The sequence below is a fragment of the Dunckerocampus dactyliophorus genome, chromosome 1 (assembly GCF_027744805.1).
Source record: "Dunckerocampus dactyliophorus isolate RoL2022-P2 chromosome 1, RoL_Ddac_1.1, whole genome shotgun sequence".
Lineage (NCBI taxonomy): Eukaryota > Metazoa > Chordata > Actinopteri > Syngnathiformes > Syngnathidae > Dunckerocampus > Dunckerocampus dactyliophorus.
Genome location: NC_072819.1, coordinates 31,925,945 through 31,947,114, shown reverse-complemented (window position 1 = coordinate 31,947,114; position 21,170 = coordinate 31,925,945). Strand labels below are relative to the sequence as shown.

The 21,170-nt window shown below is 41.3% G+C and overlaps 1 protein-coding gene across 4 annotated transcripts in view; it reads left to right on the top strand.

Moving 5' to 3' along the window:
* arhgef25a (Rho guanine nucleotide exchange factor (GEF) 25a) overlaps window positions 1–21,170 on the top strand; it is a 90,107-nt gene that overhangs the window by 4,853 nt on the left and 64,084 nt on the right. For 3 of the 4 annotated variants that reach the window (XM_054770621.1, XM_054770600.1, XM_054770607.1), the window contains exon 2: window positions 2,074–2,185. In XM_054770621.1, coding sequence (XP_054626596.1) covers window positions 2,074–2,185 — 112 coding nt within the window. Of the gene's footprint in view, window positions 1–2,073; window positions 2,186–19,096; window positions 19,572–21,170 lie in introns of those variants that run through there. The other variant, XM_054770617.1, reaches the window with a different exon arrangement.

Genomic DNA, 21,170 nt, shown 5'->3' with positions numbered 1-21,170 from the left:
CTTTTTTTCTCTTTAAATTTAGTGGGTGTGGCTTTTCTACTCAGTAGTCCGGAAATTACGGTATATACCAATCATAATATATTTAATTATCATCTGACAACCCTACTTTAACCCTAAGGACAGTCATTTAAGTGGGGGAATTGGAGCAGTATTATTGTGGTACATTACAATACTTTTTTTTTTCATTACCTCCGCCAAGCCCAGCGCAAAGCGCAAGCGCAGCGTGGAGGTTACGTTTTTGCCGGCGTTTATTTGTTTGTTTGTGTTCAAAATAACTTGAAAAGTTCTGAATGGATTTGGATGAAATTTTCAGGAATTGTCTGAAATGGGAATGTGGAAGAACTGATTACATTTTGGGGGTGATCCGGATCACTGTCTGGATCCCGGAGTTTTTTTTTTTTATAGGATTCTTTAACATTGCGAGAAAGGACCATTTTCGGCATTTGTGCATACAATCTCACAAAGAATGGTCAGAGCGCTTGGGAAAAAAAATACAGGACACGTTTCCAACAGGTTCTACAAAATATCAAAGACTGATCCAAAAAATTATTATTTTGGTGTAAATCACAATATGGGGGGGAACTATGGCGCTTGGTGGAGGTCTGCTTCTCTAGTTTTAACTATAATGATTACAATTCATACAGTTTCATTATATTTAATAAAACACTTTCCATTGTTATCATTACTCTTCTTTGCAAACTGTTTTGGAGAAAGAATAGGGTTGTATTGCGTTACAGTGTTGCCTTGTTTGTCATGGTTGTATAGGTTCCCAGAATAGCCCGCAATAAGTAAAATCCGCAAAGTAGCCAACTTTACTTGTTTACAATTATGTATGTTTTAAGGCTGTAAACCCCCTCACCATACACTTTATACACTTTTCTCAGGCAATAACATTTTCCCACATTTTAAACACTCTCAAAGTTAAAATTTTGTTTGAATTTTAATTATCAATCTACTAGATTGGACATAATAAGTTATTAAGTCTCTCACCATATTCACTGCTCTGACGTGCTTTGTCCTGGCGCTGTTCGGCTGCAGCGTTTTTTTGTATCTTTGTTAAAACATATTCCTTCTGCCGTCGTCCTCCTCCTCGTCCTAGTCCTTTAACCGAAGATTCATTTAGTCGGTTTAGCTTCTTCTTCTTAGCAGTTTGCTAGCGACGACACAAAGGAGATTGATTGACAATGGTCTACAGCCAATCAGGACGCAGAACACAATGGGCGGGTTCTCCCTTAGCCAATACGTAAGGACTGTTGTGGCTCTATATTGGGCCGGCTATTGTCTGCTGTGGGTTCCTAATTGCTCGTACATGCACAAAAACACACTGAAACAAGGTGGGGCTGCACATGTCTTCAACTCTCACATGAGTATACAACACCCCCTACTGGTAGCAGTCGGAAATACAATAATAGACAACAGAGCGGTGATAGATCGCTCTAATACACCACAAAGATGCAGAACACAATGTGCGTTCATGTGCTGTTAAAAGAATACTCAGAATTGCACTTAAAAACCCGCGAAACAGCGAATCCACGAAAGGTGAACCGCTATGGACCGAGGGAACACTGTATACAGTAGGTTGGCATATGCAACCTTGGTTCCTTGCCTTATAAACGACTACATTCTTGTTCCAAATTCATTCCGTGAACATGATGACATGATGATGGTTACAAGGACACATCTGGTATTACTGTATAGTACTGCACAGAGACTCCATTGGGTTCTGCTTATAAAGATTTTTTGTGGAACAATGTTTATTTTCATATACTGTATTAAAACCACATCTGCCACACACTATATATCAGTGAGGTCGAGGTTTTGGGTACAGACTGAAACTTCTGTCCAGCCCAGTTATCCACAAACTTAGTGGTAAACCTTTTACCTCAACAATTTTCTGTTGAATTCTTGCTCATTGTGTAATGGAAAGGAGGAAAGCTGTGCAGGACATTATGGAAAAATACAACCGCAAGTGTTAGGTTTTTGTGGTTGTGTGACTATAATAACTCTGCAATCTTACCAAGACTTCCTTCCTGAGAGCAAGACTCCATTTGACAAAGGCATTTCTGTGTGTAGCTCTCAGAGGGCGGTGAGCCGGACCTCCCTTCAGGTGAAGAGGAAAGGGGGCCAGTCCAGGGCCACTGGGAGCCCGAGGGACTGGATTGGGAGCAGCCCAGAGAAGGAACAGGTAGGACCTGAAAGCTCCACAGACCGTGACAGAACCCACAACGCCTTGTCTAAACATTGGCCCTCACTAAACCAGTCAGACCCTCAGCCTACCGAAACTTCCAAGCTTGGGTTTTTGACATGACATGAGTTGTAAAACATTCTGCTCAGCTTTACATACTGTGACTGGTACTTACTGTTAGTGTTTTTACAGTCAGTATTTCTTTATTTTAGATACAACACAACAAACAAGATGTGCCCCATGAGCCCTTACTTTTCACCTATGTGCGTTAATGTGTGTTTGGCCATGTTTACGTGACAATGATGAGTGTTTTTTCTTGGGCTTTTGTGTTGGTCTGACCCAAAACATCTGGGCGTCTGGGCGTCCGTATTTCATGGTAGTGATTTGCCTGCAATAACATCAGGGACTTTATTGTGCTCCCTTAATTAACACTCGCTATTTTTGCCGTAATTCACCATAAATAAGAGGTTACATCTGTAAGTGCGTGCTTAATTGTCCAGGTGGAGCCAGAAAACAAGACTCTCATTGCCTTGTACGGCAACACTATTGGCTGCACTTATTAAAATTTGCGTGCCTTTCCATTTTACTTGAGTGCAATGCAACAAAAGGAGCTTTGCAGCTGGATCTCAGTTTAGGTTGGATGGTGGCAGTGTGAGATCAGTACAGGTTGTACAAAAGAGGTGCAAGAGAAGCAGTCTATGCATGGGGCTGGACAAAGCTGTCCGTGATATTTACCAGTAACACACACACAAGCATTGGTCTTATTTCATATGCGTGAGTCACAGTTAAAAAAAATATGCAAAATTGCACTATAAAAAGTCCAAGAAACAGCGAAAATGGGAAAGGTGAACTGCGATGTAGTGAGGGAACATACATACATACAACATGTTATTTCATGCCTAGAGGGCTCTAATAATGTTAAAAAAAACTTATTTTGAACGGCGTAATCATGTTTTCTGTGCTCCAACTATGAAAATATTAGATTTATGAATAAGGAATCGTACTTATCACGGTCGGGTCTGGAACCAATTAAACGTGATAAACAAGTGATTACTGTATAGTATTATACTATATACTTACTATTAATATTTATATTTGAAATGTCTTGAATGACTTGAAAAACTAGTCCATGCCTTTGTGACCTCCAGGCTGGATTACTGCAACAAAGTCTATAAAGACCCTATAACAGGTCCAAAACACTGCTACGCGAGTTCTAACTAGAACCAGGAGAAGCTATCATGTTTCACTTGTACTAGCTTCACTGCACTGACTACTCGGGATGTAAATCTAATTGTGATAGACGATTCGATCCAAATCTAGATACAAAAACAATATATTTTAAAAACAGAATGATTCGATACAATGTGATGCAGTGTACAGTACATTCGATTCGATTCTATTCGATTCAATTCTACAGTTAATGTATGTTGATGTAGACAAAATAAGATGCCAATTATATGAAAGTGATATTCTTACACTATTTTCAAATATGTGAAACAGCACATCATATCCCCAGTATGCTGGAAGGCCTACGTTCTCAAAGTGGGGTACACCAATTCTAATGGGTGTATGTGAATAAAAATATATTGGTTGGCTATATTGGTCACTGATTTATTTTTGGAAATGTCAGAAATATTAATTTGTAAAGTTTGTGTTGTTTGTTTATCATTCTGATGTAAAAAAATGAAAATAACGTAGTGAGATGGGAATATTTCTGTTTTTCTTTGAGTTGCCTAATAATTCTGCACACTGATATTTGCCTAATAATTGTGCACACAGAGATATTCTCAACAAAAGCCAAAACGTCACTTTCACTTCCTTAAATATTGAGGTTTATTTTGGATTGATCAAGAGCACTGTTATTGTTAAATAATAAAACTAATAATCAATAACGCAAATTGCTTAATGATTGTGCAACACAGTGTATGTGTTGCCATCTCAATGTAATCTGCCCAGGGCCTTCAGAATTAGGAGTTCTGGCCCCTTTCACATATACACTATTATAAATGGGGCTGTTTTTTTTAGTCAGTCAGACTTCTGATTCGCCTCTCAGGGCCAGCTTTGCAGGGCCCCTCTTCTGATTGGTTGATCAGAGCAAATACATTTATACAATAGATCAGTGGGTAAATATTAATATTTATTTTATGTTATCACACTTTTTTGTTTTGTGACGACAAACCAGCCTACCATGACCGCACCTTACTGCATTCTGCCATGGTTTGTCCGTCTGAGCGTGTTGTTTCCATTTCTTTCCATGTCTGTGGAAGAGATGGAAGAACGGAAAGGCCTTTGCCATGGTTCATAGGGCCATATGCGCCATCTATTATGTGTTAGAAACAAGATGCCTCCTCGTGGCCTTGTATTAATCACAGGACAGCACCAACCTTTAAGACATTTAGATATTTTTGTAGCTCTGTATTGCTCTTCTAACCCGTATTTTTTGGACTGTCTCGAGGTAATTGACTCCCAAGTGGGACTTCACTTTTCTTCCTCTTTTCTCATTTGCCCTCACTTTCCCATCATTTCTTATCTTCTTCTTGCCCAGTTGCTGCTCATCTCTGCTTCTATTTTACCTCAGAGTAATGTAGTAGTATTAGAGTAGTGCATTACTGTCCAAATGCACAGAGCTCCTGATAATATTTCCTTCAAATCCTAACAGCATTTTTTGTGATGCTGCAAACCTAGGCCTATTTTGCTCATAGTTTCTAATACTGGAGTGTTTGACCTGCAATAGTGATTATATGCACATACTGTATAGTGGTTTATATCCTATTTCCTCTGAAGCAGAAATGAGTTGTACCCAGCATGCTTAGTTTGGCTAACTCAGTTTAAGTCATTATGTCATATAGAGTACATAAAACATGATAAACATTGTTCAGTTAAAAGCGGTAATGTGAACAGAATATGCACAAAATTGTTTACATCGAGTTTTGCGAGAGGGTTGTAGACTGGCCATCTGAGGACTGTCGATTGCAGAGGCGGCTCATGGGAATGAACTGTACATGTGACCGTAAATGGACAGAGCTCAACCTGAAGCTTCATCACATTGCATTGGAAGGTCCAGAAGGTTAAACTAAGCTTTATCTCATGCAAGCGCATGGTGCTATTCAGTGGTGAATTATGATGTCCTGTTACATCTCTTGACAAACTTAGATTTCTTGCAGTACTGCAATAATAATGGGAAGAATGATTAATATGTAATCAGTGGACACTTCTAATGTGTGATTTGTTTTTCCTGCTACATGGATGGATACACTTGACATTGAACATGGCCTGAGCCAGCTCTGAGGTCTGAGAGGTCCACACCTCTGTCATTTTTTTGCCTCCAAGGCATGGGGCCAGATGACATTTGCATTCTATGTTTGTGTAAATGGACATACAAATGTATGACACGACAAACATACTGTATGTGGTCCAACCAATCCATACAAAATAAAATTTTTGTCTGTATCAATGTGGCTATGACTCTGCTATGACAAATAGATTGACTTTTTACACTCACACTACGAAGAAGTACAAATGCGTGAAAGCAAGGGTCTCCAAAGTGCGGTCCGGAGGCCATTTTCAGCATGCAGCCCAATTTTTTAGCCCTCAGGGAATATTACGTAGAGTAATCCCTCATTTCAGGGTTAATTGGTTCCAGACATTGACCGTGATAAGTGAGTTTTTGCAAAGTAGGATTCCTTCTTTATGAATGGAATATTTCTGTAGTTGTGGCATAAAAAACCTGTTTACAATCTTCTAAATACAGTTTTTAATGTTATTAGAGTCATCTAGACATGAGATAACATCTATATTGTCACTTTTACATTCGTATTACCCAATATGGTAGATGTAATCAGAGAAAATCAGCCATTTAAGACATTAATAGAACTTGTGCTCATGTGTGTTGCAGTAAGTGTGTTCCGGATGTGTGGAAGACAGGAAGTGACATTGGAGGTTCAGAGTTGAGTTGTAGCTTGCCATGGGTTACGGCCACAACAGTTACCTGTGTTATTATTAGGATTTTTATTATTATTGTGCTATTATTATTATTGTGCCAGTTATGAGATAATTTAAACCTGCGATAAAAGCCTCTTGTTCCGGCTATTAACTCTGGTGCTTGTCTCACTGAATAATTACTGACACCTAGTGACCAATGTAGAATACTACATTCACAATTTCAGTGGATCTCCTTAATGCCTTTTATTTGTATTGTAATTCATTTAGCCATTTTTTCATTTATGCTTGAAAATGCTTAATTTAAGCAAAATATATGTAAAATCTGCTTAAATCTGCACATTTTTTTTTTTACTAATAGGCCAATCATGAAACAGCATGATTTATGAACTAATATACAGTATGTTTGAAAAACCATGATAGAGTGAGACTGCGGAATTTGAACTGCGATGTGGCGATACATACATGTACATGTACATGTACACGATTGGGGCCAAATTGAAAATTGAAAAGATGAAAATGAAAATGAAAGGTGCTTTGAAGGCTCTTCCAAGTCCCCATTTTGAAAAAGCTAATGTCTCTTCTGTTGTTGTTGCTTAATTTATTGTTATTAATGTTTCTTCTGTTCTTATTCATTTTCTTGTGTTTTTCTTTCTTTCTTTCTGCTGGGAGAATGAACAGAACAAGAATTTCATTGCATAGCAGAACTACCTGTTCTACTGTACATATGACAATAAAACTCTTGAATCTTGAATATTGAATCTTGAATGAAAAAGTGAAATATTGAATGTTTGAACAAGATATCACACTAACAATAATAATTATTGTAATATATTTAACAGCTTAGCATGTCTTGACCTACACTGGAGTGCTTTTAGTGTGTTAAATAAAAAAATAAAAATAAAGGGAATAATATCAAAGTGGCCCCCACATCCTTGGATTATTCTGTATGTGGCCCTCAGTGGAAGAAGGGTCGAGTAGGTGAAGCAAAAAGTTCTGTTAAAAATGGAAATTATGGCGAGTTAGTAAGTTGTCAGTAATATGAGATAAAAAATCATCAACAAATAATTTTTGTGTGTGTTTTTTGGAAGTTTTAAGGCACGCAGGTGTGCAGGTGGCGGATGTCACTCCCTGTTACATGCTGGCCTACAATGTTTCTGCTGCTGTAACTGGGAAAAATGTAAGCTCTTCCAGACAGGACAGTAAAGAAGAGAACATGACAGTGACTGTAGCTTGTCAGCGGGATGTTAGCCAACAACCGCCTCCCTCATGTCGAGCTGACCAGGATGCTGGTTTTCCTTAATTGGCTCTTAGTTAAGAGATGAAGGAAGAGAAAAAGGGGGCTGAAGGATAAAAAGAAAGGGAGTAGCTGAAGGCAGAAGTCTTAAGTGAGCATATTTTGGCAGGAGTTCAGCTGGTTGATGTGCTGAGGAGAGGCTAATGTCAGTGCAGGATTGGGCAACGACCTGCATGCATGCATATCTTCTGAGCTGGCACTCTATGGCTATTAGATTTATGTTGTATCAAATCAATCAATCAATTTGATGGAGGAAAATAAAACATTTAAAGCCACTTTGAATGTGGACGTATAGGTTTATCCTACAAACCCACTGTATACATATAGACCAATAGTCTATAAACTTTTTAGACTCTATCCCACTGCTGGCACATGCGTAAACTTGCATGTGCAGATTAGTCATCTGTCGTGTGTGTGTGTGTGTGTGTGTGTGTGTCATGTGTGACATGCAGAGAGGGAACGCATGGGGGGAGTGAAGAAAAAGGGAAGAAAGCCTAGAGATTAATGTTTTAATGCACACCTCACCTCATCCCCTGTTCCCCCTTCAAATTGAGAGAAGACCATTTTTTTCCCATATTTGTGTGGCTTTGCATGCGTCTTCAGGGCCATTTTTGATTGTTCCCTCTATATTCCACTTTGGTTTGGTTTGGTTTGGTTTGGTTTGGTTTAGTTTATTTGAACATGAAGGTTACAATGGAATACATCTCGTGAATCATTCTTTGACAGTTCCACATGTCCAAAAGGAGTAGGAAGAAGCAAAGCTTATTTAATCCTACCCCCCATCCATTCTACATCTAGTACAGTACATGTAGTTCACTTCCTGGATTCCATGTCATGTTTTCAGTGATAGTCAGGATAACACATAATAGATAACGGTGAGATAGCCCTCCCCCCAAAAAAAGAAAGAACATTAATAATAATAATAATAATGATGACAATACTAAATAAATAAATAAATAAATAAGAACAAAGCTTTTTTTTTTTCTTTTTTTTTTTTTCCCTTTCCTTTTTTTTTTTTTTTTTAAACACAACAAAGAAAATTATAAAATAAATAAATAAATAAATAAATAAATAAATAAATAAATAAATAAATAAAAAATAAAATTTAATTAAATAAATAAAAAAATAAAATAAAATAAAATAAAATAAAATAGAAAATAAAAAAATAAATAAAATAAAATAACAAACCTGACAGAACAATCAGGACTCTTCTGCCTTGTATTTAGCAAACATCAACTGCTTGTATTGTTTTTTGAATTTGCTCATCTCTGTACATTGTTTGAGTTCTTTACTCAATCCGTTCCATAATTTAATTCCACACACGGAAATGCTGTGGGTTTTCAACGTTGTTCTCGCATATAAATGTTTTAGGTTTAATTTTCCTCTAAGATCATATTTCTCCTCTCTGATTGAGAAATACTTGATTAGATTTTTGGGTAACGAGTTATTATTAACTTTATACATTATTCTAGCGGTTTGAAAGTGTACTAAATCTGCGAATTTTAATATCTGTGATTTTAAAAATAAAGGGTTTGTATGTTCTCTATACTTGGCATTATGAATTATCCACTTCATGGTGATGACTGATAAGTTTCTTTTTATTAATATCAGACATAACAGTTTAATGTCAAATGTGTCTTTAATGTGTTTAATGATGCAAATAATGCAGTGTTCTGGTGTGCAGGACTTTGTGATCCAGTATGCAGGCTTGTCTTTTATGCAGGTACTAACACCACCTACTGAATGTACTCTCGAAGGACACTTTGCCAGCTTTAAAGGGCATTAACACAACCGTTGACTGCTTATAAGAAGCACTTCTGAGCTTTGTGAAGTGATGTTACAAGCTTTGTTTGCTCAACATCTAGTACCTTGACCTTAAATGATTGTCTGATTGCTGTATTTGTTTCAGCTTGCCTTGATTTGAAAACCTCTGTTCTGTTGTCAAATCAATTGTCTGTGGACCTCCGTTGCTCCGCTCACACAGTGTTTGGCAACCATATCAGCATCAGACAAGTGAAGATGTTCAGCAGCAGCACTGTTCAATATTCCCTTTGGTAAATTAGCGCTTCAATCTCTGACGCTTAAAGCATCCATTACAAGCAAAGAAATGGAGAGATAAGAAGAACCTAGGAGGTGGGGGTGTGGGATAATCTGTTTATGGAGGCAAATCAGTGGGCTGTCTGGGCCTCAGAATAGATGCTGTTATCTGTTGTTGATGTTGTCGTTGTTGTTGCTGTCTCAGTCCATGCAGTACAGTTCACTTTAGTTCACTATGGTATGTCTGTGTCAGTATGGTAAATAGTAGGGCTACGTTCACACTGCAGGGTATGATGCCCAATTCAGACTTTTTGTTTAAATTCGATTTTTTAATGTGGTTGTTCACATTACCAAAAAAAATGTGACATGTTAATGTGAACGCAAAGTGTCCGGAAAGTGATTAACATGCGCAAAAGCACAACATCACACGCATTTCTGTGTGTTTACGGAAGTTAAGATTGCTGCAATGCGTGCTCTAGCAATGTGTGATACCACTGATTTAATTTCCGATCCTATACACCATTGCGTATTAGCTGGCCAAAAGGAAGCTTGTACAGATTGAACAATAGGGATCCCAGGATTGACCCCTTGAGTATCCCACAGTTCATAGTCATTTGGTCTGAGATACAGTTACCATTTCCAACAGAGTAATTCCTGTCCTCCAAATAGGATTTGAACCAGTTTAGACGGGTACCAGGGATTCCCACCCAGTTTTCTAACCTCTGTAATAAGATCACATGGTCAACTGTGTCAAAGGCAGTGCTCAAGTCCAGCAGAATTAAAAGTGAGACTTTGCCTGCATCTGTGTTCAGACGGATATCATTTGTCACCTTGATCAGACCTGTCTCAGGGCTATGGTGGGGCCTAAAGCCTGATTGGAAAGTATAAAACACATTGTTAGAGAGGAGAAAGTCAGTAAGCTGTTGGTATACAACCTTTTCGAAGACTTTTCCCAAGAATGGCAGGTTTGGTATGGGCCGATAGTTGTTCAGTACTGTGGCATCAAGAGTGCTCTTCTTCACAAGAGGCTTAATGATAACAGTTTTAGGGCCTTTGGAAATGTTCCAGTCTGAAGTGAGTTGTGGTAGCAAACTGTTCAGCACAGACTTTAGAAATCTAGTGGGTAACTCATCAAGACAGCACATTGATGGACCCAGACTGCGGATGATCTCTTCGACTGTTTTGTCAATGAAAGGTGTGAAATGTGTCAGCTCGAGGTGTGTAGGTGTCTGCAGAATAGTTATTTGTGTTGTGGAAATAATTGCATTTTTTTATACCTTGAACTTTGTCATGAAAGAATGTTGCAAACTCATTGCACTTAGACGTAGAAATGAGTTGTAAGGGCAGTGAAACTGGAGTGTTTGTTAATCTGTTCACTGTAGCAAACAGTACATGTGAGTGGTTGCTATAGTCGGTGATGATTTCAGAAAAATAACTGTCCCTTGTTCTACGCAAGATTTGGTTGAAAACACAACTTTCCTTTGTAAACCTCATAATTAACCTGGAGCTTTGCTTGCGCCATTTTCATCAGGCACTCCCTTTTTTGTGCCGTGACAGACTCTTCTTTTATCCATGGAACCTTTTGCCTACTTTTAACCATTTTAACCTTGACAGGAGCAATGGTATCCAAAACATCTGCAACACTTGATGTATAAGAGCTCAACAGATCATCAACATTTGCTGAGTGTTTTCAAAGCTAATCCCTGCCATAAACTGTGTCCTGCAGCTGCAGACCCAACTGCTGGTTTGGGTGTAACAGACAGGTCAAAGAAAACAAAAGTGATCAGATAAAGCAACATCCACAACATTCACATTTGAAATAGCAACACCCTTAGTAATGATCAAATCAAGAGTGTGCCCTCTGTTGTGGGTAGGTTCAGTCACATGCTGAGTTAGACCAAGCATTTCAAGGACAGCAGTGAGTTCTTTAGCATGTCATTAGCTACATCCACATGCACATTCAAGTCCCCTGTAATGATACTCAAAATCAGTGCACGCAACTGAAAGTAAGTATTGGTACATGTTTGTATATTACTTTTATACCTTTTGAGTGGTAAGTTGGTGTTATGACTTAAGTGTTTGAAATATGACACCTCCTCCAATGAGTTCACCACTCATGGGACGGGCCAAAGGGGTGGGATGCAGAGTGAGCTGGGTGGCAGCCGAAGCCGGAGACCTTAACGGTCCGATCCTCGGCTACAGAATCGAGCTCTTGGGACATAGAATGCTACCTCTCTGGTGGGGAAGGAACCTGAGCTGGTGAGCGAGGTGGAGAAGTTTCGGCTAGATATAGTCGGACTCACCTCAATGCGCAGAAAGGGCTCTGAAACCAGTCCTCTTGAGAGGGGCTGCACTTTATTCCACTCTGGCGTTGCCAGTAGTGAGAGATGACAGGCAGGGGTGGCAATTCTTGTTGTGCCTTGGCTCATAGCTTGTACGTTGGAGTTTAACCCGGTGAGCGAGAGGGTAGTTTCCCTCCGCTTTCGGGTGGGCGGGGACGGGTCCTGACTGTGGCTGCGGTTCTGGCAGTCGCTGGGGTTGTTAAAAAGCACCTCGCTGGCAGGGCCCCAGGGGTGCATGAGATCCGCTCAGAGTTTCTTAAGGCCCTGGATGCTGTGGGTGTGTCTTGGTTCTTGGTTGACATGACTCTGTAGCATCGCATGGACATCGGGGACAGTTCCTCTGGATTGGCAGACCGGGATGGTGGTCCCCCTTTTTAAGAAGGGCAACTGGAGAGTGCGTGAGGCTGTTCGTTCCCTGTATGACCGGTGTCAGAGTTTGGTTCGCATTGCCGGCTATAAGTCGGACCCGTTTCCGGTGAGGGCTGGACTCTTCCCTGCCCATTGTCACCGATTCTATTCATTACCTTTATGGACAGAATTTTTACGTGCAGACAGGGCGTTGAGGGGTTCCGTTTTGGTGGCTGCAGGTTTCTGCTTTTGCAGCTGATGTGGTCCTCCTGGCTTCATCGAGCCGTGACGTTCAACTCTCTCTGAATCGGTTCACAAACGAGTGTGAAGCGGCCGGGTTAGAATCAGCACCTCCAAGGCTGAGTCCATGGTTCTTGCCCGGAAAAGGGTGGAGTAACATCTTCGGGTCAGGGATGAGATCCTGCCCCAAGTGGAGGAGTTTAAGTACTTCAGGGTCTTGTTCATGGCGAGGGAAGGATGGAACGCGAGGTTGACAAGCAAATTGGTTCAGCGTCTGCAGTGACGTGGACTCTGCATCGGTCTGTTGTGGTGAAGAGGGAGCTGAGCCAAAAGGCAAAGCTCTCAATTTACTGGTCAAGCTAAGTTCCTACCCTCACCTATGGTTATGAGCTCTGGGAAGTGACAGAAAGGACAAGATCGCGAGTACAAGTGGCCAAAATAAATTTTCTCTGTAGGGTGGCTGGCTCTCCCTGAGAGATAAGGTGGGAAGCACTGTCCTCTGGGAGAAACTTCGAGTAGAACCACTGCTCCTTTGCATTGGAAGGAGCCAGAATAGGTGGTTTGGGCATCTGGTCAGGATGTCTCCCGGACACCTCCCTGGATCGGCCGAGAGGAGCTGAACGAAGTGGCCGAGGACAGGGAAGTCTGGGCTTCCCTGTTTAGCCGCTGCCCCCGTGTCCCGACCTGGATAAGCGATAGAACATGGATGGATGGATGGATGGATGGATGGATGTACAGTAAGAGGACACCGTGTGTCAGACTGTTATATTGAGTAATGACCTCCTGCAACTTCCAATGGGTTGACAAGCTTGTCGTGAGTTTTTTCAGTTTGGCTCTTGTCAAATAGAGCTGCTTGGTCCTCGCAGACTTGTGTGTCATTTTATGACGTGAACACGTACACCAGTGCGGCTTACGTATGTACATATTTGTTTTTTCCTAAAAATTTTGTGGGTGCAGCTTATACACCGGAGCGGTTTATACACAGGAATTTACGGTATGTTGGATATATGCAACCTGACTGTTCATACTGCAGTCGCATCGAATACATATCGCATGTATAGCTACATACGAACGAGGCCTGAGTTACATTTGAAAAAAATCGGAATTGTACGGTTCACAGTACAGGGTGTAGGGTGCTTGGCTTCAGCTAGCATAGCTGAACAACTGAGCCTTCTTTCAACACGCAAAATGCCATCTTGCAAAATTGGATTCAGTCTGAGGATATGACTTCTCCTCTTGAATAGCTCATCTTTCTGAAGAGCTGATATTTCCTCATGAAATTTCATTTGCTGACAGTGGCTAATGATGTTCAGTTCTGCCTCCTGTAGCTCGCTAACAGTGAGAGGTCGTACTGAGGCTCCTTTTAAAAGTCTGCATTTTCTTGTCGACTTGTTGTTGATCGTTGTATAATCCATTCATCTCCTTTCTCTTCTTTGACAAATCAATCGGGACAGCTCTGACTTGAGTATTCAATTAGCCGTTGCATCACATCAGGGTTTTTTCCACTGTGTAGCATTGACTACTACGCATTTCTTGACCTCAGGATTGGCTTTACTAAGATCCTCAGAGTGATCACGCTGGACTGGCCATTCTTCCGCTGGTTTGCTGAGAAAGTCAAACCCTGAGATGTACACTTGTTTCTGCAAGGTGTTCACTTTCTGCACTCTGGAGGTGTAATCAGCAGGATTAATGTCTGTGTTAATGCAACAACTTTGCGGAACCTTTGATGCTTGTACAATAGTTAAAACTCTGTTTGCCACAGTTTTTTTTTAACATAATCTTCTTATTGGCAGTGTATTTTAGCACAGCAGTGCTGTCTGTCCAAAATGTAGATTCTCACAACTGCAGTTGCAGTTCCTTCTTCAGCATGACATTTATTTTGACCACAAGCGAGGCGGCTGTCAGCTTTAATTGGGAATTGTATTAGCATTTGATTGCTGCTGTTACGCTGCACAAGGTAAGTGCCATATCCCAGCTCGCTTGCATCACAGAAAAGATGCAGCTGAGCCTTTACTGCTTCTGCGAATTCTGGTGGCTTGAAGCACTGATCCATTCTAAAGTTGGTGAGTTGATGAAGCTCTTCTATCCAAGTCGACCACTGTTGTGCAAGATGTCCTGGCACTGTGTCATCCCACCCTGTCTTGAGTCTGCATAATTCTTGTAGCATGTTTCTGGCAGGCAGTATGATTGACAACATTCCTATAGGGTCATAGACAGAGCTCATCATAGATACGATTCCTCTTATGGTGAGGGGCTTCTGGGGCACATTCGTGCAGACTTGAAACATTTTGTGTGAATCAAGATTTTTGGCGTCAGGGGAAGACAGCTGAAACAGACCCCTGAGAGTCTGCTGCAAGTTCCCTCGCTCGTGAAGAAGACCCCGAGATACTTGAATTCCTCCACCTGGGGCAGGATCTCATTCCCAACCCTTAAGGAGCAATCCACCCTTTTCCGACTGAGAACCATGGCCTCAGATTTGGAGTTGCTGAGTCTCATCCCAGAAGCTTCACACTCAGATGCAAACCGTCCCAGTAAACGCTGGAGGTCACAGCCCGATGAGGCCATCAGGACCACATCGTCTGCAAATACCAGAGACGAGATCCTAAGGCCACTGAACTGGACTCACTCGGCACCTTGGCTGTGCCTAGAAATGCTATGAACAGAAAACTGTGAACAGAATCTGTGACAAAGGACAGCCATGGTGGAGGCCAACTTTCACCGGAAACAGGCTTGACTTACTGCTGGCAATGCGAACCAGGCTCCTGCTCCGGTTGTACAAGGACTGAATGGCATGTAGTAGCGTGCCACCAATCCCATACTCCGCACGGCCCACAGGACACCGCGAGGGACACGGTCGAATGCCTTTTCCATGTCCACAAAGCACATGTAGACTGGTTGGGCAAACTCCCAAGTACCCTCCAGTACCCTTGCAAGGGTGTAGAGCCGGTCCAGTGTTCTGCGACCAGGACGAAAACCACCTTGCACCTCCTGTAGCCACGGTTCGACTAACGGTTGTACCCTTCTCTCCAGCACCACTTTCCCAGGCAGGCTGAGGAGTGTGATTCCCCTATAGTTGGAACACACCCTCCGGTCACCCTTCTTGAAAAGAGGGACCACCACCCCAGTCTGCCAATCCAGAGGTACTGTTCCTGACTTCCACGCAATGTTGAAGAGACGTGTCAGCCAAGACAGTCCCTCAACATCCAGAGCCTTCAGGAATTCAGGGCGAAACTCATCCACTCCCGGAGCTTTGCCACAGGGGAGCGTTTTGACTACCCCACATACCTCAGCCACGGTGATTGTCCGCGTTTGTGTCCTCAGACTCTGCTTCCTCTATGGAAGGTATGTCAGTGGGATTGAGAAGGGGAATGTGTGGGGCATAAATTGGTACATTAATAAATTGAGATTGATTGATCAAAAGTTGCTATAATTATTGTTTATTATCGAGCTATATGTGTACTGTGTAATTTTTTTTAGTTTAACGCATACGCATCATGGCAAGCCACTGCTTTCTGTTATGACAACAGACAGCGGCTTTCATGGCGACCCCTGAGTCACAAGGGTGTGTGTGCATGTTTATTGAGAAGCTTCTTAGCCACCTGATACTCAGCCTCATAGAGCAGATGATCATGGTGAAGATGAACGGGAGATATTGGCCTTGTCAGATTAAAATCGGTCCGTGTGATGCAGTTGCTGAAGTGAGATGAAATCACACAGTTTTTTTTTTTAATTCTCTTTTAGTACGAAGAAAATAATTTGGGTTTCCTAATACATGCTGTATAATGGTGTTATTGCCAGCCTTTTTGTCTGCTGTCAGTTTGTGTATTATGTGGTCTTCAAAAACTGGCTGACGAGTCATAATTTTTTTTTTTTTTATATAAACCATTTAATGTGCGTGTGGAACTTTGGCGTGCAATTACACAACATTTGCAACTTTAAGCTTCATTAAGCTGATTCATGAGGGGTAAAGAATGGGGGGAGAAAGGCAACATGTTTGTTGGTGGGCTGACTCTAGCTGTATGCAGACTGCAAGATGACTGTGTAGTGAGGTTCATGGCTGGTGAGGCACTGACTCCCTTGGAGTTTTTTTTTTAAGTTAATACAGGTTGCTCATTAAGAAGATCTTAACCAAAAAAAAAAGAGGAGAATAATTTTATTTGGTTAAAATGTTTTCAGATATTTCTTAGATGCATTTATATATTTTTTTTATAAACTGAAAAACATTTGTGTTCTGACCTTTTATTTGTATATGAAGTACATGCAGCCTTTCCTTTCCAGCCTTTCCCAGGAAAATTTCTGATACTTTCTTTTAAAAGTCTGATCACCTCCTGGTGAGTTTGGGTATATAATCCTCCATCTTGGCAGTCAAATTCATTCATTCATTCATTCAGTAGAGCATGAACATACAGTATCTTGAATGCATTTGATTTTCTGCTAGCTCGTACCAGCAGAAAGAAAGAAAGAAAAAAAAGGTGCCTCCCTTATGACATTTCTACATATTCATTCATTCATTCATTCATGATACATTTCTATGTATTTTATTGTCTAATTAGCAATAATAACAACAAAATTAGAAAGGTACGGAATCAGAGGATTAGTTTTGAATTGGGTAAAAAGCTACCTAGCAAACAGGAAGCAATTTCTAAAGCTAGGAGAATACACATCTACAAGTTTAAATATTACGTGTGGAGTACCCCAAGGGTCAATATTGGCACCAAAACTGTTTGTATATCAACTGTTTGTATAACAATTTGTATATCAATGACATCTGTAAAGTGACGAAAGACTTTAAGTTGGTATTATTTGGGGATTATGCTACTGCCACTATTACTATTACCATAATGATGTCACACTTCCATTAAATACATTACACAGGCTATAGAAAGTCACGGTGGATAATAAATGTTTCTGCAACATTATATTATTGGTGACATGCTGACAAACAGAAACTGGCAAGCGCCATGATTCCACTCAGTGTACACTCAGATGGTAGGCGGGGCTTGTACACTAAGCTAAGAAGCCACGTTAACGATGGCCTCACATTAGGTTTCTTCCCTGTATTTTATCAGGAAATGTGCAATTTCAGCCATGTGAAACAATTGGAATCATACAGAAAATCAATTTATAAAACAGTTCATCCATCCATCTTCTCTGCCGCTTAGCCTCACTGGGGTCATGGGTATGCTAGAGCCTATGCCAGCTGACTTCAGGCCAGAGGCGGGGTACACCCTGGACTGGTCGCCAGCCAATCGCAGGGCACATATAGACAAACAATCATTCATACCTATGGACAATATCGATTCACCACTTAACCTAACATGCATGTTTTTGGAATGTGGGAGGAAACCGGAGTAAACCCATGCACGCACAGGGAGAACATGCAAACTCCACACAGAGATGCCCAACTCCTGACTTTGTGGCCAACATGCTAACCACTAGGCCACCGTGCGGCCCTAATACAGTTCAACTGATAAATATTAATATTTATTTTATGTTATTCATTTTTGTATTTGCCTCTGCCTCACACACCTCCCCTGACTGCACATCATTTGTGTGTGTGTGTGTATGGCTAAATAAACACACAACTCATCCATTAAGTGGATGTGCCTATTCTAGCACACATGTACTATTGTATACATGTATTGTTCTTTTATGAAAATTAAGAAGTGTAATTTGTTTTAAAATGTTTCATACAGCTTCATGGCAGAGAAAAACAATGATATCCAACATGAAATATTAGCAAATATATTTTGCAGAATATTATCAGGTATAAGTAGTGATGAGAATGATAGAGTAACTCAACATTTACCGCTGACGAATAGAATGGTTTGTTCCACCCCTAGGTATTGCCTTCATTTTCCCTGGCACTTAACTGTCATCATAGCACACTAATCTTTGAGAGCAGGTCTGAAGTGGCTTGTGTATTGTTCGACTGTTCTCTGTGCATGGAGTACATCTGGGATTTGTTTGTCTGTCCTCATGCATCAGACTTAAAGATTTACTGAGCTTGAAGATGAATTGTCAGGTCAAATGACACGCACACACACACACACACACACACACACACACACACACACACACAAGAATGCCAACATTGTGAAATTTGAGACCCCCTCGCTCACTACACGGAAACACACACACACACACAAAAAGAAAAGTTCACTGTGCAGGACTCCAGCTCAAAAAAGAACACAGACAGATATTCCCAGGAAAGACACACTCCTAAACCATCAAAAGCGTCTTTCCATGTCACCCTTTGGGGAAAATAGAAAATATTACACCTGCAGCCCAACATGGCTTCTCCTTCTATTAACACTTTTGTGTCAGTACAGGTGAGTGCAATGGTATCCTGCAGGGTCAACTTGGAGCGTGCAGAGGCGAGGGGGGCTTTTCATCTGCTCTTGTATTAGGAAATTTAAGAACTCCTGTGTAAGCCTCGTAAAATGGCGCATATAAGAATAGACGGAGGCAGCAGATAAGTGAGGTGAGCCAAGGAAGCAGAGGAAAAAACAGCTGAAAAGGAAAGAGGAGGTATTGCTGCTGGTTGGGGGCGTTCAGGAAGAGAGAAAATTAGGGGAGTGGGAACCTTATCCTGGAATAGCCAGTGAGGAGAGCTTGCAGACTCCACCTTCCCTCCTCAACCCTCCCCTTACTCTCTTTTAGCCCCTCTCTCTCTCTCCACTCTATCTCTGCATAGCTGAAGCAGTTTATCATTTGACCAGGCAGTTCACAGAGGCGAGAGCTCAACAAAAAAGAAAACACAAGGCAAATCCAAAGAGCGAAAGAAGTAGAGAAGGAGGACAGAACAAATTGCTCAGTGGGATGTATGCGTAGTTGTTTATCACTTGCTCAAAACCCGAGAGTGTGGATTTCTTTGTGACTTCTTGTGTGGACTCCTCTGGATGTGGAGTGTCTGCGGTCACCTGAGTGGGAGGCAAAACTGACCTCTATTCATTTATTTTTTTGGGGGTGTGATACGAACTTTGAGCGGGGGGGGACTTGTGCTTGAGCGAGTAGTCGAGAGGGAGTGTGGGAGCAGCGGGCCATGCCCACCTCTGCTCATGGTCCAACAGCATGAAAGGGGGCCACCATCACCACCGCCACCATCGAGGCTGCTGTGGCTGCCAGCACTTGTTCCGGAAAGTCCTGACTAAGTGTGGCTGCTGCTATGCCCGAGTCAGAGGTCAGTGCCAGGCACACCCACACACACGCATGCATACACACACACACGCATACACACATGCACAGCAAACAAGTTTGAAGTTCTTCTCTCTCCTCACCTCTGCCTTATGTTTTCATCCATTCCTCCACTGAGCATATGCCAATGATTTAATAGGTAAAAACCTCAATCCTTCTTCCTGTGCTGTCCGCCTCCAGCAAAAGCAACAGGTGTGACACACACACACACGCACACACATGGACTAATCTGAGTGGGTGAAAAATGAACATTCCTGCAGAGGACAGTCACAGAAGGAACAGGAAAGGAGGTTGTGCATCATGCATTTTTCCATTAAATATGTTGCAGGATGAGTGTGTTTATGTGAGGCAGAGTTGGAAAGTGTCTTCATGGTGATGAGTTTGTCATTTGGGAATGTGCGGCACGTGGCTAAATGAAACACACAAGGGGGGCGGACTTGGTCCATTTTGAAACATTCCTCTGGACCCAAAACAGTCCTGCCCCCTCCCCCTCACCCCAACTGTGCTGTAAGTTCTAATGAAGCTCAACAGGAATTGCAGCAGTCAATTAGACTATCGTGTGGTTGAGTAAAATCAGCAGGTGGCGTGGAGTCAACGCTCTTGTTGTTTGGACTCGACACAAAAATCATAGTCGCGTTTTGCCACCTGTATGTATGTTTAATCCCTTGTCACTGTCTTGAGCAATCAGATAACGCAGAAGCAAAGTTAAGAAAACAACAGTGTCTATTGGTGACATTCACTGTGATGCCTCGCTGTGTGTTTGCACCCTTTTATAAGCTTACATGAAAGGGATAAACGACCAACCTAACCATTGAGGCCCCACACATGGGGGGTGGGTGCTCATAAAGGAGGCTTTACTATTATTGGCTGCCGTTCTTGGATAAATACCTTGGATTCCTTGAGTTTAATCTCTTATGTAATAGATATTCTCCTTTTCCATAGCCTGCAGCTCTACACTGGACCCCTTGCATGTTATCATAGCAAATATGCTCCCACTTAGATCATGATATGGAAGCACGCGGGTGATTGGACAAAACAAAAGATATCAGGCTGTCAAAAGAGGTCACAATAAACACGCAATAACAGGGTGCAGGATGAGATAAGATGGTTTAGATTTTACAGTTACAAGCCAAAACGTCTTGATATTATTTTACAGTGTCATGAGGAGACATGTAAGCTCTGTACAATATATCTTTTCTGGAGCGAAGCTACATTATAAATGTACAGCAGCCTTATCTCAAGTATTAATGTGTGGCTGCTGCACACAGCCTGCTCATATAGCATGTAAGTACATTTCTATGTAGCTACCATTAGTTCAGTAATATGCAGCAAAGATCTGATCCGGTTTATTACAGTAAAGCAACTTCTATAATGAGTAATAATGGAAAATAATACAACTTTATTAGAACTGCAAACAGCAAAACAATTCTCTGAGCATTATAGTATTGCACTTGCAATGTAAGCAGTAAAGAATGAAGAACGAGGCAGTGTGATTAAATGAATATATGTTTGGTGAACAAATACCATATCATTAAAGACAAAAAATATGTGGCTATCTTTGACTATGTATGAGTACAGTATTCAT